Source organism: Pelodiscus sinensis, chromosome 6 (assembly GCF_052426305.1).
Source record: "Pelodiscus sinensis isolate ZL-2025 chromosome 6, ASM5242630v1, whole genome shotgun sequence".
Taxonomy (NCBI): domain Eukaryota; kingdom Metazoa; phylum Chordata; order Testudines; family Trionychidae; genus Pelodiscus; species Pelodiscus sinensis.
This window is the reverse complement of record NC_143057.1, coordinates 4356400-4375843: the sequence shown is the minus strand read 5'-3', so window position 1 is coordinate 4375843 and position 19444 is coordinate 4356400. Positions and strand designations below refer to the sequence as shown.

Genomic DNA, 19444 nt, shown 5'->3' with positions numbered 1-19444 from the left:
TTTCATAATGCGGGGCCGAGGATGTAAGTTGGGGGATTTCGGTCCCTTATGCACTTATGGAAAAGGTTGTAAGTGCAAGGGGTCGTAAATCGGGCTGTTGTAAAACGGGGGCCTCATGTATGTCATTTTTGTGAACTTTTAAAAGGACAGAATTTATACACCCCAAAAAGATTTGCACTTAATCTGGTTTGGTTTGAGTGCAGAAGCGGTTTCTGTAAGTTCTATATTTTGTGTGCACAAGGGACAACTACAGAGATTTGTTCCAGAAACTCACATCAGTGTAGTATCTGCCTAGCTGAGGATTGCGTCTACCAAATTTATTCACACAAATGGAAATCCTGTTTTGAATATTTGGTTCTCTGTCCACTAGGATCAAAACTTCTAATACTAGATGCCTTAAATTAGACTCCAAAACCTGTACTTAAAAAGCTAGGCACCAGTGGAGGTGCAGAGGCTAACAACGCCCAGCGCCTTCCATGTCCACGTTGATGACAAGTCTTCTGAAGCAGCATGGGATTTCATGGGTACCCTGATGATCACTCACAGGGCTATGTCAGATAGTTATTAACTCCACTCATGGCACAGGGCACACTCTTGATACAGGGTTCAGCATAGGTTTATGCCTCCTTCCATCTCAGCTTGACCACCAGCTTACATTTGAGGGCAGGATTCATGTAAGATATTTGCTTGGTAGGGGCTCCATGGTTAATTCTCTACATGTTTTAATTCATCCTTGCAGCATATAAACTTGTGACACACACATTTCAATGCTTCTCAAAATGACTTAAATTCACTTGACTGATCTGATCATTACCTTAAAACACAGATACATCTTAGGCACTAGGTACTTTACCAGAAACAACACAGTCCTGTACCTTGAAACATGCTCGATAGCATCCTGGAAGAACACCAGCTTTGTTTCCTTAGAATTTGAGATATTGTAGTCATCCAGATAATCTTGTAAAACTGATATAATCTTGTCCATATCAGTCAGATCCTCATATATTCGATCTGCTTTATCTGCACCAACCTGAAAGGAAATTATTTGAGGAAAATACGATAAATGAGATCAAAATGAATGGACAGAAATTATAGGGCTGAATATCTCTGCAACCTGTTAGTCAAGATTTTCAACACTTGGGTCCTAGAGGTAGGCTCCTAAATCCCATAGTTAGGCATCTGAAAGGCACACTAAGTGCTAAATATCCAGCAGTTCCCTCTGACTTCAATGTGTTCATTGGGGAAATTAAGAAAAAAATCAGGGATTAGATCCATTTTCATTTTAGATTTGCGATTTGTTAAGAGCAATCTCATCCTTCTCTTGCTTCTTTTATACCCACGGCCAAAGTTTGCAACTGGTCTCCAATCATGCTTTTCGTTATACACCTACTGCGTTTTCTACCAAATCAGCCCTTGCATTTAGTTCAAAGAATCCAGCTGTTGTGTTTTTATCTCATTTACTAGCTAGCCTCTTGTACTGAATTGCAACCTGCATTTTACATGAATCCTTCCCTACTCAGTAAACTTCATAACGAGATCTCCGCTGGGCCTAACTGCAACAGATTTCCTCACAAGTTACTGCTTGCAGAAGTGAGTTGAAGCAATTTAAAAACTGTCCTAGTGTAGGGAGAAAAAAGAATAAAAATTGAACGTGTATGCTCTGTGACAGAAACAATGCCTCTCCACAGGTCCCTGAGGCCCCAGCGGCCTGTGTCCTGGATATGTTTGATTATATGCACACTTGTTCCTTAGATCAGCTAGCAAGTTGGGGGCAGTTTATCTAATTGAGTGCATATGGTGCAATTTAAATCCTTTCCTAGTATAATCTCTTTGTTAAATGACACTAGCTTTTTACAAATATCCATTAAAGATCCTTGGCATGAGTCATAAGTTGTACCACTGATAGCTTCCTTTCCCATCTCTGTTCCTGTCAGGATCCAAAGATCAAATATCTACCTGGAATCTACTTCTGCCCCTGGAATGCCATACTGTTTAGAAAGAACAAGCTATCCCTTATCACCATTTCTTAGTACAGCCTCTAATGGAAAGCGCCTGATGAAATCACTTCCTCTTGAACCCCCTTTTCTCCCCAGGTATCTTGGGGGAAGTAACTTTATGAAAACAATCTGGACATATTTCAGCCAATTATTTCATAATTAGGGTCACTGAATTTTGCCATTCTCTGATGATCAGTTACAGAGGCAGTGAAAATGTTAACAACTTCCTCTGGTGAAAGTACCTTAGCTACTATATCTGATTTTTAGATAGAAGGCTATTCACCTGTTCCTAATATAAGGGGACCAGTTCTTGGATTCTATCTCTATGCAGTCACTCTCTTTACAATAGTACGTTATTCCCCAGTAGTCAGTCTGCAGGCACAAACACTGTGTGAAACCCCATTTTTACTAATACAGACACTTTATCGAGATGCCAAAGGACTACTTCTCTTCTAAATATAACTTAAAGGGTCATATTCAATTTTGATATACCAGGCACAATTCCATTCACTTCCATGGACATGTTCCTGATTATTGCATGCATCAGTGAATCAAGCTCATGGAATTTAGGATGTTTATGCTGAAATCATACATGTTACAAACTCTGCAATTACATTAAACTAAGCTAACAGAAAGTAAATAGTGTGCTATTAAAACATGGGCTTATAATAAACTCACTTTAATGAAGTCCCCAAAGATGATTGGTTTTCTTACAAAGTAATCTGGGTCAACTGGGACTCCAAAATGTTTGCCTACAAATTAAAATCCTTGATTAGATAGGTTTGGGTAACATATTTATATGTCTAATGTAATATAAATGGAGAAAGTTGATTTCCTTACTGGCCATTTCGGATAACATAGAATGAAAATATTGTTTATCTTCACTGTTGATGAGGCGGTCATGGAAAACTCTCTGACACTCATGGCAAAAAAGTCTGAAGATCTGTGTTTGGTCTCTGACTGCTCCAGAATCACATTGGAGAATGCCTGCGTGAATAGTACAGGAATAACACTTTCACTCACATAACAAATTCTGATCATTAATTTCTAAACAATGTTGAAATAACCCTTTTAAAAACACAGGAAAGAGAATGTATTATTGTGAAGAGAAATTCCTGGATGAGTTTCAAACGCCCAGATACTGAGTGCCTCAGCACGATCATACATTCAGGCTATGTCTATACTACAAGATTTGCAGGAAGAGGCAATGCAAATGAAGCGTGGATTAGCATTTTCTTGTGCTTCATTTGCATATTCTCTTCCAATCCATTTTTGCGCAAGGGATTTTTGCGCAAAAACAAGCAGTGTGGATGTTTCCTTTTTGTGCAAAAACCCCGCGAGCCTTATGTCTCAAAAAAGGAGGTATAACTATCTTGCATAAAAGGGTTTTTTTGTGCAAAAAGGAAACGTCCACACTGCTTGTTTTTTCGCAAAAAACCCTTGCACAAAAATGGATCGGAAGAGAATATGCAAATGAAGTGCAAGAAAATACTAATCTGCACTTAGTTTGCATTGCCTCTTCCGGCAAATCCTGTAGTGTAGACATAACCTCATTGGAAAGAAACCAATCGAGGGATAGGGGCGTGTTACCTTGAAAATGGAAGTACATGTGAACAGTCAGAGAGAATGTTTACACAAGAGGAGGTGGTTGTAGCAGAAAGAAAGAGAGAAAGAAAGAGAGAAAGAAATTAAAGTGCAAGACATCTCTAAATAAATAAAGGAAAAGTACTAGAATAGGAATGAAGCAATCAAGCTCCTACTATTATATAGAGAGAAACAGAGCTAGGAACTGACTGGCTTTACAGAGATGGTGGCAAAAATCATGACTGGGAAGTTAATACAGAAGGATAGGGCGTATATAGGAGAGATGTGCAGAGAAAAAGGGGTGGGAATACTGAGTTTATTATTAATGCTAACAATATTACATGTATCCACTATGCACCAAAGTCTTGTCTCACATAAAACAACATATGGCTATTTATAATGTCCTTATAACATGCATACAAATACGTACTGCACACAAGCACTGAGGTGAGACAGAAACAGAGATTAAAATACTAGAAACATGACATTGGTTTTATGGATCAGACATCTAATTGAGTATATTGCCTCCAGTATTGACAAGTGTCAGATGCTTCAGAGGAAGCCTAAGACCCTCCTCCCTACAAATAAAAAAAAACTACACAAAGCCCATTGCATAGTATCATACATGGAAGAAAAAGATTCCTTCTAGGCTCAAGCCATCAATCATATTATGCCCTGAAGCATAAGAGTGAATTCTCTTATAAGGTTAGCTTGGATAGCTACAGATGATATTTGTGGTAATAAAACTGTCGAGCCACAACTGTCTGCCCTAAGTGAAGAGTTCCTACAACTTTGAACTCCCCAGGCTGGCCATATGCCACATCAGGTATTACTAGTTTTATTACCCTGCAACTTCTTCAGGGAGTTAAGAAGTCTACTCATTCTTTAACTATGGGACAGGTAATCAAGGAAGAACAGCTCATCTTTTACAATGTCTTTCACAATTCTGAACACTATTCAACTCCCTCTAACTTTTCTCATTTCGAAGGTGAACAATCCTGGCCTTCACAATCTCTTGTGCAGTATGTGAATCCAATCATACTTCTTGATGCCTTTTTGTGAGATGCTTCACTTCCTACTCTTTAACTTTAGAAACTGCCCAGTGCACAACGCAGGGATCAAAGCACAGAGGCACAACAGTAGAGGAGCATGTTTTGCATAGGGCTCTTGGATGCAGACTATGCAGTCTGAACTCACACAGCTGGTACACTTATTCAGCCACCTGTCTTAGAAACAATCAGTTAGGCTTTGTGGGTGCTTACACTGTTCCTAACTAATTTCTCCTACCTTTTGAACTAGGGCAGGGTTTGCCTCTTTCTGTATAATGTGGCAATTGGAGGAAATCATGCTCTGCTCTTAGACTGCAAGCAGAAAAATGGCTAAAAAAAGATATTATTCCTTGCAAATTACATACTTTGATCTAGAAAGATAACACATTTCAGAAGCTATAATACAGTCACTCCCCGACTTATGAACACACCGACTTATGACCATCCGTAATTACGACCAACCTCCCATTAACCACCATTATAATATTTTCAAGTTGAGAACCATGTACGTCAAGTTTTTCGAACAGCGCAGGCAGCGCGTTTAAGGGTATTTCCAACTTACGATCAAATCAAGTTATGACCAGGTGTTCAGAACATAACCCGTTCGTAAGTCGGGGACTGCCTGTACTGAAATAGAGAATGAGACGTGCTTAGAGAGTCCTCACTGGAGAGAAAGACTGGACATCTGAAAATACACTATAGTAACCAGAAAAAATACTACGTCAAAACCAAACATGTTTTACCTTGCACACACTTTGACAAATCACGTAAATTAAATACATAATGGGATTTTGCAGGAGTTGGGAGAAGATCGATGCTCATTCTTTCATATATTTCAACAGCAGCATCCACTATACATGTTGCTGTCTGCTTTACTGCTGGAGAGAATTCAGCCAAAAAGCCCTTTAAGATTGCCTATATTCAGAACAACAACAACACAAAAAATAAGACACACTTTAGAACAGAGCATAAGGGATGTTTTCATTTGGTCTGCTGTCATAACATGCTGAAAAGATCAGGGTTTGTTTTTAATTCAAATGAGCTATGATTCCAATCTGTAATCATTTAAAGAAATTTAATTTGAAAAGTTTATGATAAAGAAAAATGAGCCAAAGCTACACACACACAAAAGGTAAGAGATAATATATTAATTTAACGAAGACATTAAACAGGTTGCCTAAATCTAATGGCTGGATTTTCAAAAGCACCCAGCAGCCCTCAATGGAGTTTTGTGGACTTAGCTAGGCTGGGAAGGGAAGAAGCTAGAATGCTTTGCAGCATGGCTCTTCCAAGCTGCAGGACAGCTAACTGGGAGCCACACAAAGGAGCAGTAAATTGGAGCAGCCCCAGGGACAATGCCAATTTATGCTGGTGTCTGGCTAAACCTAAGAACAGACCAGAATTAATGAGAAACAAGGGCAGCTGAAAGCTACTGTTATTGCACGTCTGGGGTAGGTCTATACTATGAAGAAGATTGACCTTCCAGAGAAATTGATCTTCTACCATTCAATTTAGCAGGTCAAGTGTAGACCCCCTAAATTGAATGCTGAGGGCAGCCCCCATCAGCATCCTATATACCTCATTCTGTGCAGAGGTAGGGAAGCCAACGAGAGCGGGTGCTCCCGTTGGCCTCTCACAGTGTAGATGCAGCGGCGGCTCAGCTCAAGGTAAGCCGAATCCACCTTCGTATTTAAGCCAACCTACCTAGTCTAGTGTAGACTAGGCCCAGAGTCCTCTTATGAAGCATAGCACAGAATCTGGCCCTAAGATCTCCTTGGTCACAAGATAGGGATGCAAAACAGGGCACTGAGTGATGAATTAAAATAAGCATGAAGGCTAAAAAAGAAGTCCAATGAGGAAAAATAAAATTAAACTTTCCAAACAAATGTGACTTAAGAAAATATTTTGGTGAATCCAAAATAATTTCAAGCATATGAAAAAACATAAGGACCAACAGTTGATCTGCCAAAATAATCAGAATAGTGATGCTTCTTTGTCAAAAAGATGTTGACTGAGCTACTGGACACCAAAGAATACATAGAGGCCACTGCTCTGGAGCACAAAGGTGGGAGGATCAGGCCCATTAAAAGGAAAAGTCCTAGAAAAAAATATGAAGTTATGAGAGTGTTCCCAATAACCTAGAAGCAGGGCCATATAATAAATATCAATATTTATCCATTGTTATGTTTATTTAATTATCAACAGCAGCTACTGAATAGCGCACAAACATTTTTAGCCAATTAAAGTAATGTGTTTACAGAAACTGAAGAGAAGAACAAGGAAATATTTAAGGTTATATTTAAATAAAGAAAAAGACAATGGACACAACTGAAATAAAAAGGCCTTAGAAGGTTAACAACTAATCATTTTAAATATATGTTTTTTCTTGGCTCTATCGGCTTGATCCAAAGTCCATTAAAATCAGTGGAAAGACTCCTCTTGACTACAAAGAGCTTTGGATCAGGCTCTTTGAGCATCTAGCCTCCATCTCCAAAACCAAATTTCAATTCACCCAAAGAATTTGCAGAAGTTCCAATGTGACACAGATTCCCACACTTGTCTAAATATAGGACCACACGGCGAGATGGCAGGGTACACAGACGAATATGTTTTCTATGCCTTGTGGCAAAGCAGAAGTTGCTACTGACCTGAAAAATTTGTTTCAGGCTGTGCTCCGAGGGTGTTGGAAGGCACAGCATGGCAAAGTGCCTTATAAAACGTGGAGTTACTGGATTGCGACCACCGCCTGGGGGTGCACAAGCTGAAGCAATCGTTACACCCTGCAGGGAGGGAAATTCATGCACAATTTATGTCAAATAGAATACTCAGTACTTTGTTTAATCATGCAAACACTGGTACTTATACACTGAATACCCATATCTTTAGCAAGCTACTGGTAAAGCAAATGTAATTTTTCCCCCATCCTTTTTTTTTAACTGATATTATAATTCATTGATGAAAGTCCTGCAAGCACAATAGCATGTCCCAGAATAGATATGGTCGGTGTTGGTCGACTCATTACTCCTTCTCTTTCCCTACTCTTCCCACTCCCCATAGTTTGTCTTACACAATCACGCATATGAATGAAATTAACAAAGCAGTGGAGTCCCCCATCCTACAGCGTTCTCACCATGGACTAAATTTTGATTGCCCCTGACTGACCACACAGATGCAGGGCAGGAGTAAATAAGGAACATCCCTTTCTCTATCATGGACCATGTGAGGAGAGCGCTGGCTTGCTACTGTGTGAATGACAACAAGAGCTTGCCCACTTTCAGAATCAACCAAACCTTATGCCGCTATTATAGGAACACTGCATATGTTGGGTGATGGGACTCTCGCATCAGAGGGAATTCAAACAATCATCAAACTGTAAACTTGACTTCAGTCTATATACTGGTCAAAAGTGGCATAAAAGTCTTGCCTGATTTTTCTGAACGTTCCCCTCATTGCTCTGAAATGTTTGATAATCTGCATCAATATTGGGTTTCAAATGAGTTTTGGGTTTCAGAACTCTAGCAGTGAGTAGCTGCACAGGCAGAGATAAATTTGGATATGTCTACACTTGCACCCTATTTCGAAATAGGGGTGCAAATGAAGACATTCAAAATTGCAAAGGAAGCTGAGATTTAAATATCCCGTGCTTCATTTGCATATTCGTTTTATGGCACTATTTCAAAATAGCGCTATTTCGAAATAACAGGCGCTGTTAAGGCACAGTTATTTCAAGAGAAAGCCTCTCTCGAAATAACTGGTAAACCTCATTATATGAGGAATAAGGGTTATTTTGAGAGAAGAGTTTTCTCTCGAAATAACCGCATCTTAAAAGTGTCTTTTATTTCGAAATAGCACTATTTCGAAATAGCACCATAACGCAAATATGCAAATGAAGTGTGGATATTTAAATCCCGGCTTCATTTGCAATTTCGAATGTCTTCATTTGCATCCCTATTTCGAAATAGGGTGAAAGTGTAGACATACCCAAAGTGAACAGCATATTTTAGGAAAAACAAGAAATGGGGAGGGGAGAAGAATAGAGATGCCTGGATACCCACTTGAAGAATTATAAAGTTCTCCTCTAACTCAAAATCATGTCAAACTTCACTTCTTCATTAGTCATGGAGCATAATCTTGTGGTTAAGGAAGAAAGCTGGAAATCTTACCTTCTACATCCAGCCTTGCCCTTAACTCACTGGGGAGCTGGAGGGAAATCAAAGGAACCAAAACGATAATTGTTTTCCCTTATCTACAGTGGCAATAACACTGTTTATCAACCTCAAAGAGGTGCTGTGAGCTTAATCAGAGCTGGCTCTACCATGAGGCGAACTGAGGCAGCCGCCTCAGGTGCCAGATTGTGGGAGGGTGCCACTAGGACCCAGAGTGTAGAAAACTGTGTCTGCTGCTGGTGCAGATGTATCCTCTCTGCTCTAGATGCGCAGAGATGGAGGAGTGCGGTGCTGGGGGAAGGAGGGCACAAGAGATATAACAGGCAGGCAGGAGAAAAGGGGGCATAGGGGCATCATTTCAAGTCCTCGCCTCAGGTGCCAAAATGTTGTGGGCCGGCCCTGAGCTTAATTAATTCATTTCACTTGTAAAATGCAGAGATCTTTGAGTAAAACCCTCTCCAGTATGCTACATTCCAAAGAGAAAAATAAAACATCATTCAACGTGCAAAATGAAAGGCCCCAGAAGCCAGGAAAAACCATAGTTACGGTTGTCCATGCAACTGGAAGTCTGCTCCCTTAACACAGAAAGAGATACTACACTAGAAGAAAATCCTTGCAAACTAACTTTGCTGATACGATTTGCTAAACACTGGAAAATCAAAACTGTTAGGCTGTGTCTACACTGGCCACTTATTCCGGAAAATCAGCTGCTTTTCCGGAATAACTTGCCAGCTGTCTACACTGGCCCCTTGAATTTCCGGAAAAGCACTGATGATCTCATGTAAGATTGTCAATGCTTTTCCGGAAAAACTATGCTGCTCCCGTTCGGGCAAAAGTCCTTTTCCGGAAAACTGTTCCGGAAAAGGGCCAGTGTAGACAGCACAGTAGTATTTTCCGCAAAAAAGCCCCGATCGCGAAAATTATGATCGGGGCTTTTTTGCGGAAAAGCACGTCTAGATTGGCCACGGACGCTTTTCCGGAAAAAGTGCTTTTCCGGAAAAGCATCCTGCCAATCTAGACATGCTTTTCCGGAAATACTTTTAACGGAAAACCTTTTCCATTAAAAGCATTTCCGGAAAATCATGCCAGTGTAGACGTAGCCTTACTCTTTGCACAGCTCTACTTATAACATCTTCCTATGGCCTATGAAGTGGATAGACCCTTTGAACTAGTGAAGGCTGCCCTGACAGCCGAGGGTCCTCCATGTCTTGGGTGCAGAGCCAGTCCAGACAGTTCTATGCTGCACACTATGTGAGGACATACCCAGTGAAAGCGGACAGTGAAAGCCAGAGCACAGCAGCCCTGAGATACTCCAGGCCCTACCAGAAATGGGCACGGTTCACCAGGCCCCAGAATCAGGAGGCAGCACACTCCTTTGCAGCTTCCCAGTTCAACAATGTGCCCCTTACCAGCTTGACACCAAAAGTAACAACTGGTTTAACCCTTCTTTTTGGCAATCCCTTCTTCGGTCTATTTGGAATTCAGGTACATCAAAAAACTTAGCCCACTACTGCTGAATCACCCCAGACCCATCGCTGTCAACTTCTGGCAGCTGAGGAATGGAATTTTCTAGTATCCAATTCTTTCCTTGTCGCTGAAGGCAGAGGAATGTATACTGCATTGCAAGGAAGGAAAGAAGCAATACTTTTTGGCTAATATCGGCATCATTATTTGAGGAGATGGGAGAAATCCAGATGGAGACATCTATGCGTATCCCTGCCAGGATTGTTAGAAGAAAATCTCAGACCCTCATTCCCTGGAGTGATAGAAGCTTGAAAAGCTACAGGAGCAGCACGTACTTCACACTGTGCTCATGTTATTGCCTCAAAGAGTAGCGATAACCGGCTTCAGAGAGAAATGTGTCCTCCTTGGACAGACGTGGTGTCAATGCTAAATGGGCAAAAGAGTAGGCAGTGCAGAAGGATGAAAATTGAGGTGTTCTGGAGGATCACACATCTACACACACACACACACACACACACACACACACACACACACACACAGAGCTCAACACTGTGGACTGTGAATACAAAGGTCCTTGGAAAAAATCCAAGTGACGTGTCGAAGCAATGCAGAGTGAGAGCATATTCACAGTACACAGAGAATACCATAAACGCTATCAAATTGCCCACACAGTGAGCTGATCTAAAAGCCGGGGTGACCTGTATTTCTTTCCAAAACAGTTTATCTCTGTCATAGAAGCCTCCAAAATCTTGGTACTGCCGAAGTAGCTCAATAGGGGGCTGAGAGCCGTAGCGATCCAATTTAGGCATGTTTAGATCATCCACAAAAATAACAACTCTTTTCTTTCCTGGTGCGCCTAAGAAAGAAAAATGTAAAAAGGCAGACAAATCAGTGCTGGTAATTTCCACTCGTGAAATAAAAAGTACAGATACCAAAGTAAAGCCTTCGGCTCCTCACACTCAACTCTGGTCTACATTACAAAGTTATGTCCACATAACGACATTGTTCACATGCCTGACACAGTTATGCCATCTTAACCCCAGCAGTAGGTAGTGCTAGACCACTGGGAGAGTGTCTCCCGTTGTCACAGCTACTGCCTCAGAGGGAGGTGGAGAACCGACGCCAGCTACAGGGTTGCCAGGAGTCCAGTTTTTGACTGGAACATCCCGACCAAAAGGAAGCCTGATGGTTCCAGTCAGCACCACTGACTGGGCTGTTAAGAGTCTGGTTGACAGCACAGAGGGGCGCAGGCATGCTCCCTGCCTGCCTTGACTCCATGCAGCTGCCAGAAGCAGTAACATGTTCCCCCTAAGGCTCCTATATGTAGGGACATCCAGGGGGCTCGGCCCATTACCCCGGTGCTAAGTGCCAGCTCTACAGCTCCCACTGGCCAGAAAAGCTATGGGGACGGCACCTGCAGATGGGGCAATGCACAGAGCTGTGTGGCCACATCTCCACATAGGAGGAGCCAGGGGGGTTATGCTGCTTCAGGAAGCTGCTTGAGGTAAGTGCCACCCAGAACATGCTCCCTCAGCCCCCACCAGGGCACAATCCCCACACTCCGAACCCCTCAGCCCCAAGGTGGAGCACCCTCCTGCACCCCACACACCTCATTCCCAGCCCCACCCTAGAGTCCACACCTCCGGCCAGATCCCTCATCTGCCCCATTTGTCAAGTCCCTGACCCCAGCCCTGATTCTCCTCCTGCCCTCCAAACCCCTCATCCTCAGCCCCACCCCATTGTCTGCACCCCCAGCCAGAGCTGAGGTGGTGCATTTCAGTATAATTACAAGGAACGGGGTGTTTGCACTAAAAGGAAATTTGCTTTGGAGGGGACGAGTCTAGAAAGGTGTTTTGTTATTGTGAGGGGAGGGGGTGAAAAGCATGAACTGAGAGCTGGTGTGGCTGTTGTTGATTTATCTCACTGTTAGCAACTGTGTTCTAGGAAATATTCCTGAGCAAACTTAACTCTCAGATAAGGTTGTGTTCACTGTGGAAAATGCATTCAAGAGCCCCCTTGTAAATCTTGATAGGTGACAACTTTTCACAATACTCAGTATTATTATATGTGAACACAGGTTTTAGAACTTTTGTGCTTCAATGCTGCCCCCGCGTGTATAACTGCAAGAACTACATAGTTTAATAGAATTGAAGCTTCAGTTGTATTCCAATAGTTAAATTACAATTTATAGTATACATTTATAGTTAAATTCCAATTTAACAGTAAGGTTTCCTTGAAGTTAGCTCTCATCATACTTGGAACTAAAATACCATACAAAAAGTCTTGCCTGACTGCAGTTCAGATAAGCAAATCGATCATTAAAATCATTACCTAAAATATTTTTTCTTTTCTTTTCTAATTTGGACTCAATAATCTCTTGTGTTCTCATAGAGGACGTCTGAGCAGAGAAGTTTAGGTAAACAGGAACGTAACCAGCTTCTTCTTGTATTCGGTTTAGCAATCCCCTTGCAACTACAGACTTTAATTGCAAAAAGAGAGTAATAATAATGGCAATATACATAAAGTTACACACACATACACGCTTCATGGCTCTAGTATGCATCACTTCGGTAAATTGCACTGTCCAACAGCAAATAATGAAATTAATCAAACGAGTAGAACAGTAGGCCAGAGTCTACCACCGTTCTCAGCCTCTCCCCACTCATCTTCTCCAGCGTTATAGGAACAGAGTGACCACTCCTGAAATCTGTTCTTGACATATCAGAATACAGGAGTCACTGCTGTTTCATGCCTGGCTGTTGCTTAGGAACAAAGGAATCACCAAACTAGATCAGACCAGGCTCCAACATCCATTTAGTTTACTATCCCAACTCTGATAGTGACCGGCATTAGCTGCTTCAGAGAAAGGATGTGCTGCAGTCTGCAGTTAGAAGGTAACTTGCTTGCAGGTGAAGTTTCCTCTTAGTTCGCCATGACTAGAGTTCAGCTTTTATTTATATTAGTTTCCATTTTCCCTTCTGGTGGCTCCCAACATTGTGTTTGCATTTCTGACTGCTACTGCACACTGAACAGAGCTCTTCATTGAATTTCATCTGCTATCATGTCACCCATTCACTGAGCTGGACAAGGCCCCATGAAGTTCCTTAATCTTCTCTAGTTCTGACTAACCTAAAACATTCTGCATCATCTGCAAAACTGGACACCTAGCTTTTCACCCGGTATTAAACAACACTAATTCTAACATGGCATCTTGAAGCACCTGGATGTTAACTCTGTCATGACAAAAACTGCCAATTGATTTCCAAACTGGTTTCCGTCTCTTAGCAAGTTTCTCATCCACAACTAGACTGAAACCTAGACTGCTTTATTTTCTTTCACAACTTTGTCAAAGACCAAATTAATTATGTCAACTAGTTCCCCTTTAGCCACAGTTTGTTGATTGGTTGATTGATTTCTGGCACATTCAGAGAATTCTTTGAGATCAGTGAGGCTCAGTTCTCCTTTGCCAAAGCTTTACTGATTAGACATTCTCACATTAGGATTTTCTTAGTATGGTATAATTCTGTTTTTAATTACTGGTTTTAAACAATGTAGCCAATATAAAAATAAGGGTTGCTAGTCTGTAGTTTCCTGCAACATCCCGAGCACCTTTTAAAAATATAGATACATTTGCTGCCCTCTAACTATCAAGCACAGTAGAAGATTTTAATGGGACGGTTCATATTTTAGCTAGTTCCTCGGCCAGTTTTTTTTATTAAATTCCTTGGGTTAAAATCACGTGGACCAGGTCACTTTTTGCTTTTTAATTTATCTGTTTGTTCCAGCCCCTTTTCTTTAGGTGTCTGCGTCTTTAATCCAGCATTATCACGGGAACCTGAAAAGAGTAGTTCTGGGATAGGTATATCTCCCCAATGTGGTGAAGATTAATAATAAAGCAATCATTTGTGAAGGCTAGGACTATAATAGAGTTTAAAGAGAAGCTAGATAATTTCATGGAGGTTAGGTCCATAAAAGGCTATTATCCAGGGGATAAAATGGTGTCCTTGGCCTCTGTTTGTCAGAGGCTGGAGAGAGATGACAGGAGACAAATCGCTTGATCATTGTCTTCGGTCCATCCTCTCTGGGGCACCTGGCACTGGCCACTGTCGGCAGACAGGATACTGGGCTAGAAGGACCTTTGGTCTGACCCAGTACGGCCGTTCTTATGTTCTTATGTTCATTTAGCTACTGCATCCTAGGGTTCCACCCACCAACCAGCTGTCCAACCCCCCTCTACTTCTCACCCCACCTCAGGAATCCTCAAACGTGAATCCCAGTTGCCCTTTTCCCTCACAAGTGCCCCTGCCCACAACCCGCATGCACTCCCCTTGCTTAATGAATAGCAAACGTAGTTCCTTTGATTGGATGAGTGAAGGTAGAGCCTTCACTCAACTTGGTGCCCTCTCCCAGTCTGTCTGTAATGCCACAACTTTTGAAAACCACATCAGACCAATTCCAAAACTTTGGGGAATATTCTAGGCACCGCCAGGCAGGACCTTACTGATTTGGGTGAAAAGCCTGATTTGCACTAAAGTCGCCTTTTGGCCCATCAGGATACAGAACTCAGGCAGAGACCTCACAGAGGCCTGTGAGAAGGGGGAAGTGTCTGCTTGGATACAGAGATGAGACAGAAACTTCACGATTAGGGTGAGAATGTGGGCAGATTCCTCTCCCCAAACTGGTCACCCCACCCTCATCACCCAAGCAGACCTCTTGCTCCTGCTCTGGTCAGACTCTTTCCAGCAAGACCTCTTGCACTCCACCACCACTCTGGTCAGAACCCTATTGATTTGAGGGATAATCTGACAAACTAGAAAAGTTTGATTGTAGTGGATGTCAGAATTTTCCCCTAAACCAGTGGAGTCTGATCAGAACTGGAAGTGGAGAAAGGGAGAGGGAGTTGAAGGAGCCAGCAATAGTGGGGGTGAGGGTCTTGTAGTGTGTACAACTCAGCCTACATAAGCCATAATGGATGCAATTCTCCAGTGTTAATAAGTGACCCTACTGCTATCCAAAGGGTTCTCACCTTGCCGACACCAGTAATTCCTGTGAGCAATACCGAGTGTTTAACAGCTAACAACTTTTCCATCAGGTAGCCATAACGCACAGTGTCTGTGGTTGGAACAAGCATCTCAAAAAATGGCACTTCTCTGCTGTACTTGAAAGTAGGTATAACCCTCTCCCAGGATTCCAGTCGCCGGATATCAAAATCCATGTAAACGTTCCACAGGTCTCCAGAGGTCGGAAGCTAGAAGGACAAAATAACCCTAAACTGTACTGAAAAATAATAATAATATTAACATGAGATCTTAAAATGCAGGTGCCTTTACATCTCTGTGTTCTCCAAGGACATGTACTAAAGCGGTCACTGAATTTCCATCTTTTCCATGCAGCTCTGTATTCGGCTATTGACCAAACCAAATGCAGAATCTTACATTGAAATATGTTTGTGGTTCTTTATAATGACTAGCATGCAGGCACCGGGCCCTCACACAAATGCCATCAAATGGAAGAGTATGTGATTGACCAAATGGCTCTGTGTGGTAAAGGTCAGCTCGCTTGCTGGGTTGCTGGCATTGAGGACTGCCCCACCTTTGTGAAGGTAGCTGTGGAGGAGTGTCAGCTGATGGGAGAGGTGGAAAAAGGCTAACAATTCCCCCATCCCCTGAACCCCTCCCTTCAGCAGAGCAACGGTCCATAAGCTGGCATTAGTCCAGCAGAGCTCCTCTCCTGGAGCTACTGAGAAGGTTTCCTTAAAGCCAAAGTGTCATCTGCTTGGCCTGCTTCCCCAGCGCCACCGTTTGGATGTAGCATTGAAAGACAGGCAAGGAGCCAGTCCAATGGGCCCATTGTTGGAAAAAATCCTGTGTTTTGTTTTCCAATCTCCTTCGGTGACAGAATGAGAAGGGAGCTGCTCAGCAATGACCCCAAACTGGCTTCAAAGACATTTGGGAAAGAGATTGCTTGGGTATGTCATCATAGGAACAGACAGAGCAAATCAACCAAGCTACCAAGTCAATGCATATAAGTTAAAGCACTTGAAACCGCCCCCCTCCCTGCCACGGTGGCTCTAATTCAGAAGCAAAATGGCCTTAGTTGTGAGAATTAAGTTAGAGTGACCTAAACCACGTTGCTCCTGAAGGGAGGCTCCAGAGGTAGTTAGTAGCACACTTTAATGTGTGCACATTCACTTCAGAACTTGAGCTGATTCGCCTTAACTTTCCTGAACATCCCCATGCAGACAAGCCCTAAATTGTTTCCTGTTTATCCTGGAGAAGAGGTACAATCCCAAATGTCTTGGACAAGGGGAGAGATTGGCATACAGAAAAATACATTAGATTGCATGGATGTCACCACTTGTAGGGTTGACGATGGCAGCTGTCTAACAAAACATAAGCAAGAAAGATGAAGCTGCAGCAAGACTTTAGAAAGGGATGATTAGTGGGGCCTGATTCTCTACTGCCATGCACATTGGGCTCCATTTATAAAAGAACTTAGGCACCTAGCTACTACTTCAGGTGCCTACATCCCAGAATCAGGCCTCTGTGGGCTTCAAAAAGCCCCTGCTCAGCTGCCCCTGAAACATCCAGAACCTAATTTTTTTGCAGTAAAAGCTCCCTATGCACCTATTGTTCTGTTTCTGTTCTTTATGTAGTCACTTCATCTTAAAACAAGATATATTAGAATTGGGAAAGGTTCAGAAAAGGCCAACAACAACAATTAGGGGTATGGAACAGCTTCCATATGAGGAGACATTAATAAGATTGAGATGTTTTAGACAGGATATAAGGATCCATAAAATCATGACTGGTGTGGAGAAGGTAGATAAGAAAATGTAATTTACTCTCTGCCTCATAACTTAACTAGGGCTCACCAAATGAAATTAAAAGGCAGCAGGTTTAAAACAAACAAAAGGAAGTATTTTTTCACACAATGCACAGTCAACCTGTGGAACTCCTTGCCAGATGATGATGTGAAGGGTTCAAAAAAGAGCTAGATAAATTCATGGAGGATAGGTCCTTCAATGGCTATTAGCCAGGATGGGTAGGAATGGTCTTCCTAGCATTGATTTCTCAGAAGCTGGGAATAGGCAATAGGAGATGAATCACTCGATACTTGTTCTGTTCAGTCTCTCTGGGGCACCTGGCATTGTCCACTGTTGAAAGAGAAGATACTAGGCTGGATGGACCTCTGATCTGACCATGCCTGGCTGTTCTTATGATCATACGTACAGGAGCTTCATGCCAAGCATCCAGACAACTAAGTCCCTAGAGCAAGATACAGGAGAAGAAAGGTGTTCCTCTGCCTAATTTGTCTGCATAGCCCAATCTAGTAAGTGTGCTCAAATCTCATTGATCAGATTGGACCCCTCCAGGGAATCATACGCAAGGCTGGTGGGGTGGGAGTGGAGAGGACGACCACACACCTAATCTTTAGCCCAGTGGTTAGCAAACTCACCTGGGATGTTGAAACCTCCATTCTGCCTGAACGGAGAAAGGATTTGACCAGGCCTCAGACAGCTCTCAGATGAGTGCCATAGCCACTGATCTATGAGATATTCTGAGGTGGGGCTTCTTCAGTTGCTCTCACTGAAGTTGTTCCAAGGAGGAAGAACATGAAAGAATCCTCCCCATTTTTCTCTTCCCCACCTGCAGCTTCTTGCAAAAACCATGTGGGCCCCTAACACCAAGAGAGGGATTACAGCCGAGAATCCCCAGCCATGGGAGGCACCTCGTTGCAGGATGGACATAGGACACATTGACGAGAAAGTGCTGGTTCTTCACACACAGCTCTCTGCTTGGCCTCTCCCAGTGGCTGGGTTGGACAAGAAGCTGCCTAGCTTGCAATCTGCCTAGGCGTCCAACTCAGGCTTTGTGAATCCCAGTCATTTTCTAGGCATCGAAAAAGTTAGGCATGGTGACCCCCAATGTCATCACACCTAGGTTTCTTTGTCAGTCTGACCCCTCACTGACCGGGGTAGGGCAGGTGCAAAGCAGGTGTGAAATGCTACCTGTCTAATTGGGTAGCACTTTGCCTTGTACTTTGAGTCATTCACACCTATATAAAGGGAGAACAATGAAGAATCAGACCCCTGTTTTTTTTTAAAAAAAAAAAAAGTATCAACACATCTTTAATGACCAAAATGGTTGGGACTTAGGCTGTGGCTACACAGTGCAGCTTTTAGCAACGAAAGTCAGAAAGTACAAATGCTGTTTGTCAGAACTTCTGCCAACAAAATACCTCTATCCCCATGAATGGTGTTCATTTTGTCTGCAGGAGAGCACTTCTGCTGACAAAGCACCATTTACACCTGCACTTGTCACAGCAAAACTTGCATCTTTCAGGGGCAGAAGGGGTTAAACATAGCTTTAGGTTTAAAAAAGAAAGGAGACCTTTTCTGCTACCTCTGCTTGCCACCCTACGTATAGAAGCTACCGGAAGAACTGAGAGTCAACTTGCTTCTTTACCTTGGATTCAGGATTGTCCTCAAACTGTTGTCTCACAAACGTATCAAACATATCCCAATAGTTTTCAGTTAAATTTCCTCCCAGTGACCACAAATAGCAGAAAACAAAAGTCTGGCAGACAATGGTGTTTAACTTTGATTGGTCCTGTAAAAGAAAAAAAGATGATAGATAGATAGATAGATAGATAGATAGATAGATAGATAGATAGATAGATAGATAGATAGATAGATAGATAGATAGATAGATAGATAGATAGATAGATAGATGTCTTTCAGTTACATCAGTGAAAGCTGACTTAGTTTTCAATAATAACAATGCTCATGGAGAGTAAGCTATGCACATTCTCAGTCCAAAGGCCTATAGCGTTCAAAAATGACAAATGTTCACTGATGAGCCCACTTGCTCATTCTGAACAACACACTTCAGAAGCCTATACAGTTGGGAGGTGTGCTTACAGGTATACTTATCGGTTAACCGGCCCTTTCCAGTGAACTCTGGTGGCGGGCCCTAAAACTGGTTAAAACAATTAACCAGTTAAGCGCAATTGTTTAACTGGTTAACTGTTGTAACATCCCTAGTTCATCAGTGAAAAATGCATTAAAATATAAGAAATAGATTAAAGACAGTAATTCAACTGAGGTTGTCTATCTGCAATCAAAAGTGTGCCTTTACCCATGTGTGGGCATATCTGAGCTAGCATTGATCTAGCAAGCTTG

At 42.3% G+C, this 19444-nt stretch overlaps 1 protein-coding gene across 2 annotated transcripts in view; it reads right to left on the bottom strand.

The window, feature by feature from the left end:
* DNAH6 (dynein axonemal heavy chain 6) overlaps positions 1–19444 on the bottom strand; it is a 149056-nt gene that overhangs the window by 68473 nt on the left and 61139 nt on the right. For both annotated transcript variants that reach the window (XM_075931311.2, XM_075931312.2), the window contains 9 exons: positions 18729–18872; positions 15287–15508; positions 12592–12739; positions 10959–11116; positions 7279–7410; positions 5374–5545; positions 2838–2984; positions 2676–2749; positions 876–1030 (listed from right to left, as the gene is read on the bottom strand). In XM_075931311.2, coding sequence (XP_075787426.2) covers positions 876–1030; positions 2676–2749; positions 2838–2984; positions 5374–5545; positions 7279–7410; positions 10959–11116; positions 12592–12739; positions 15287–15508; positions 18729–18872 — 1352 coding nt within the window. The remainder of the gene's footprint in view (positions 1–875; positions 1031–2675; positions 2750–2837; positions 2985–5373; positions 5546–7278; positions 7411–10958; positions 11117–12591; positions 12740–15286; positions 15509–18728; positions 18873–19444) is intronic.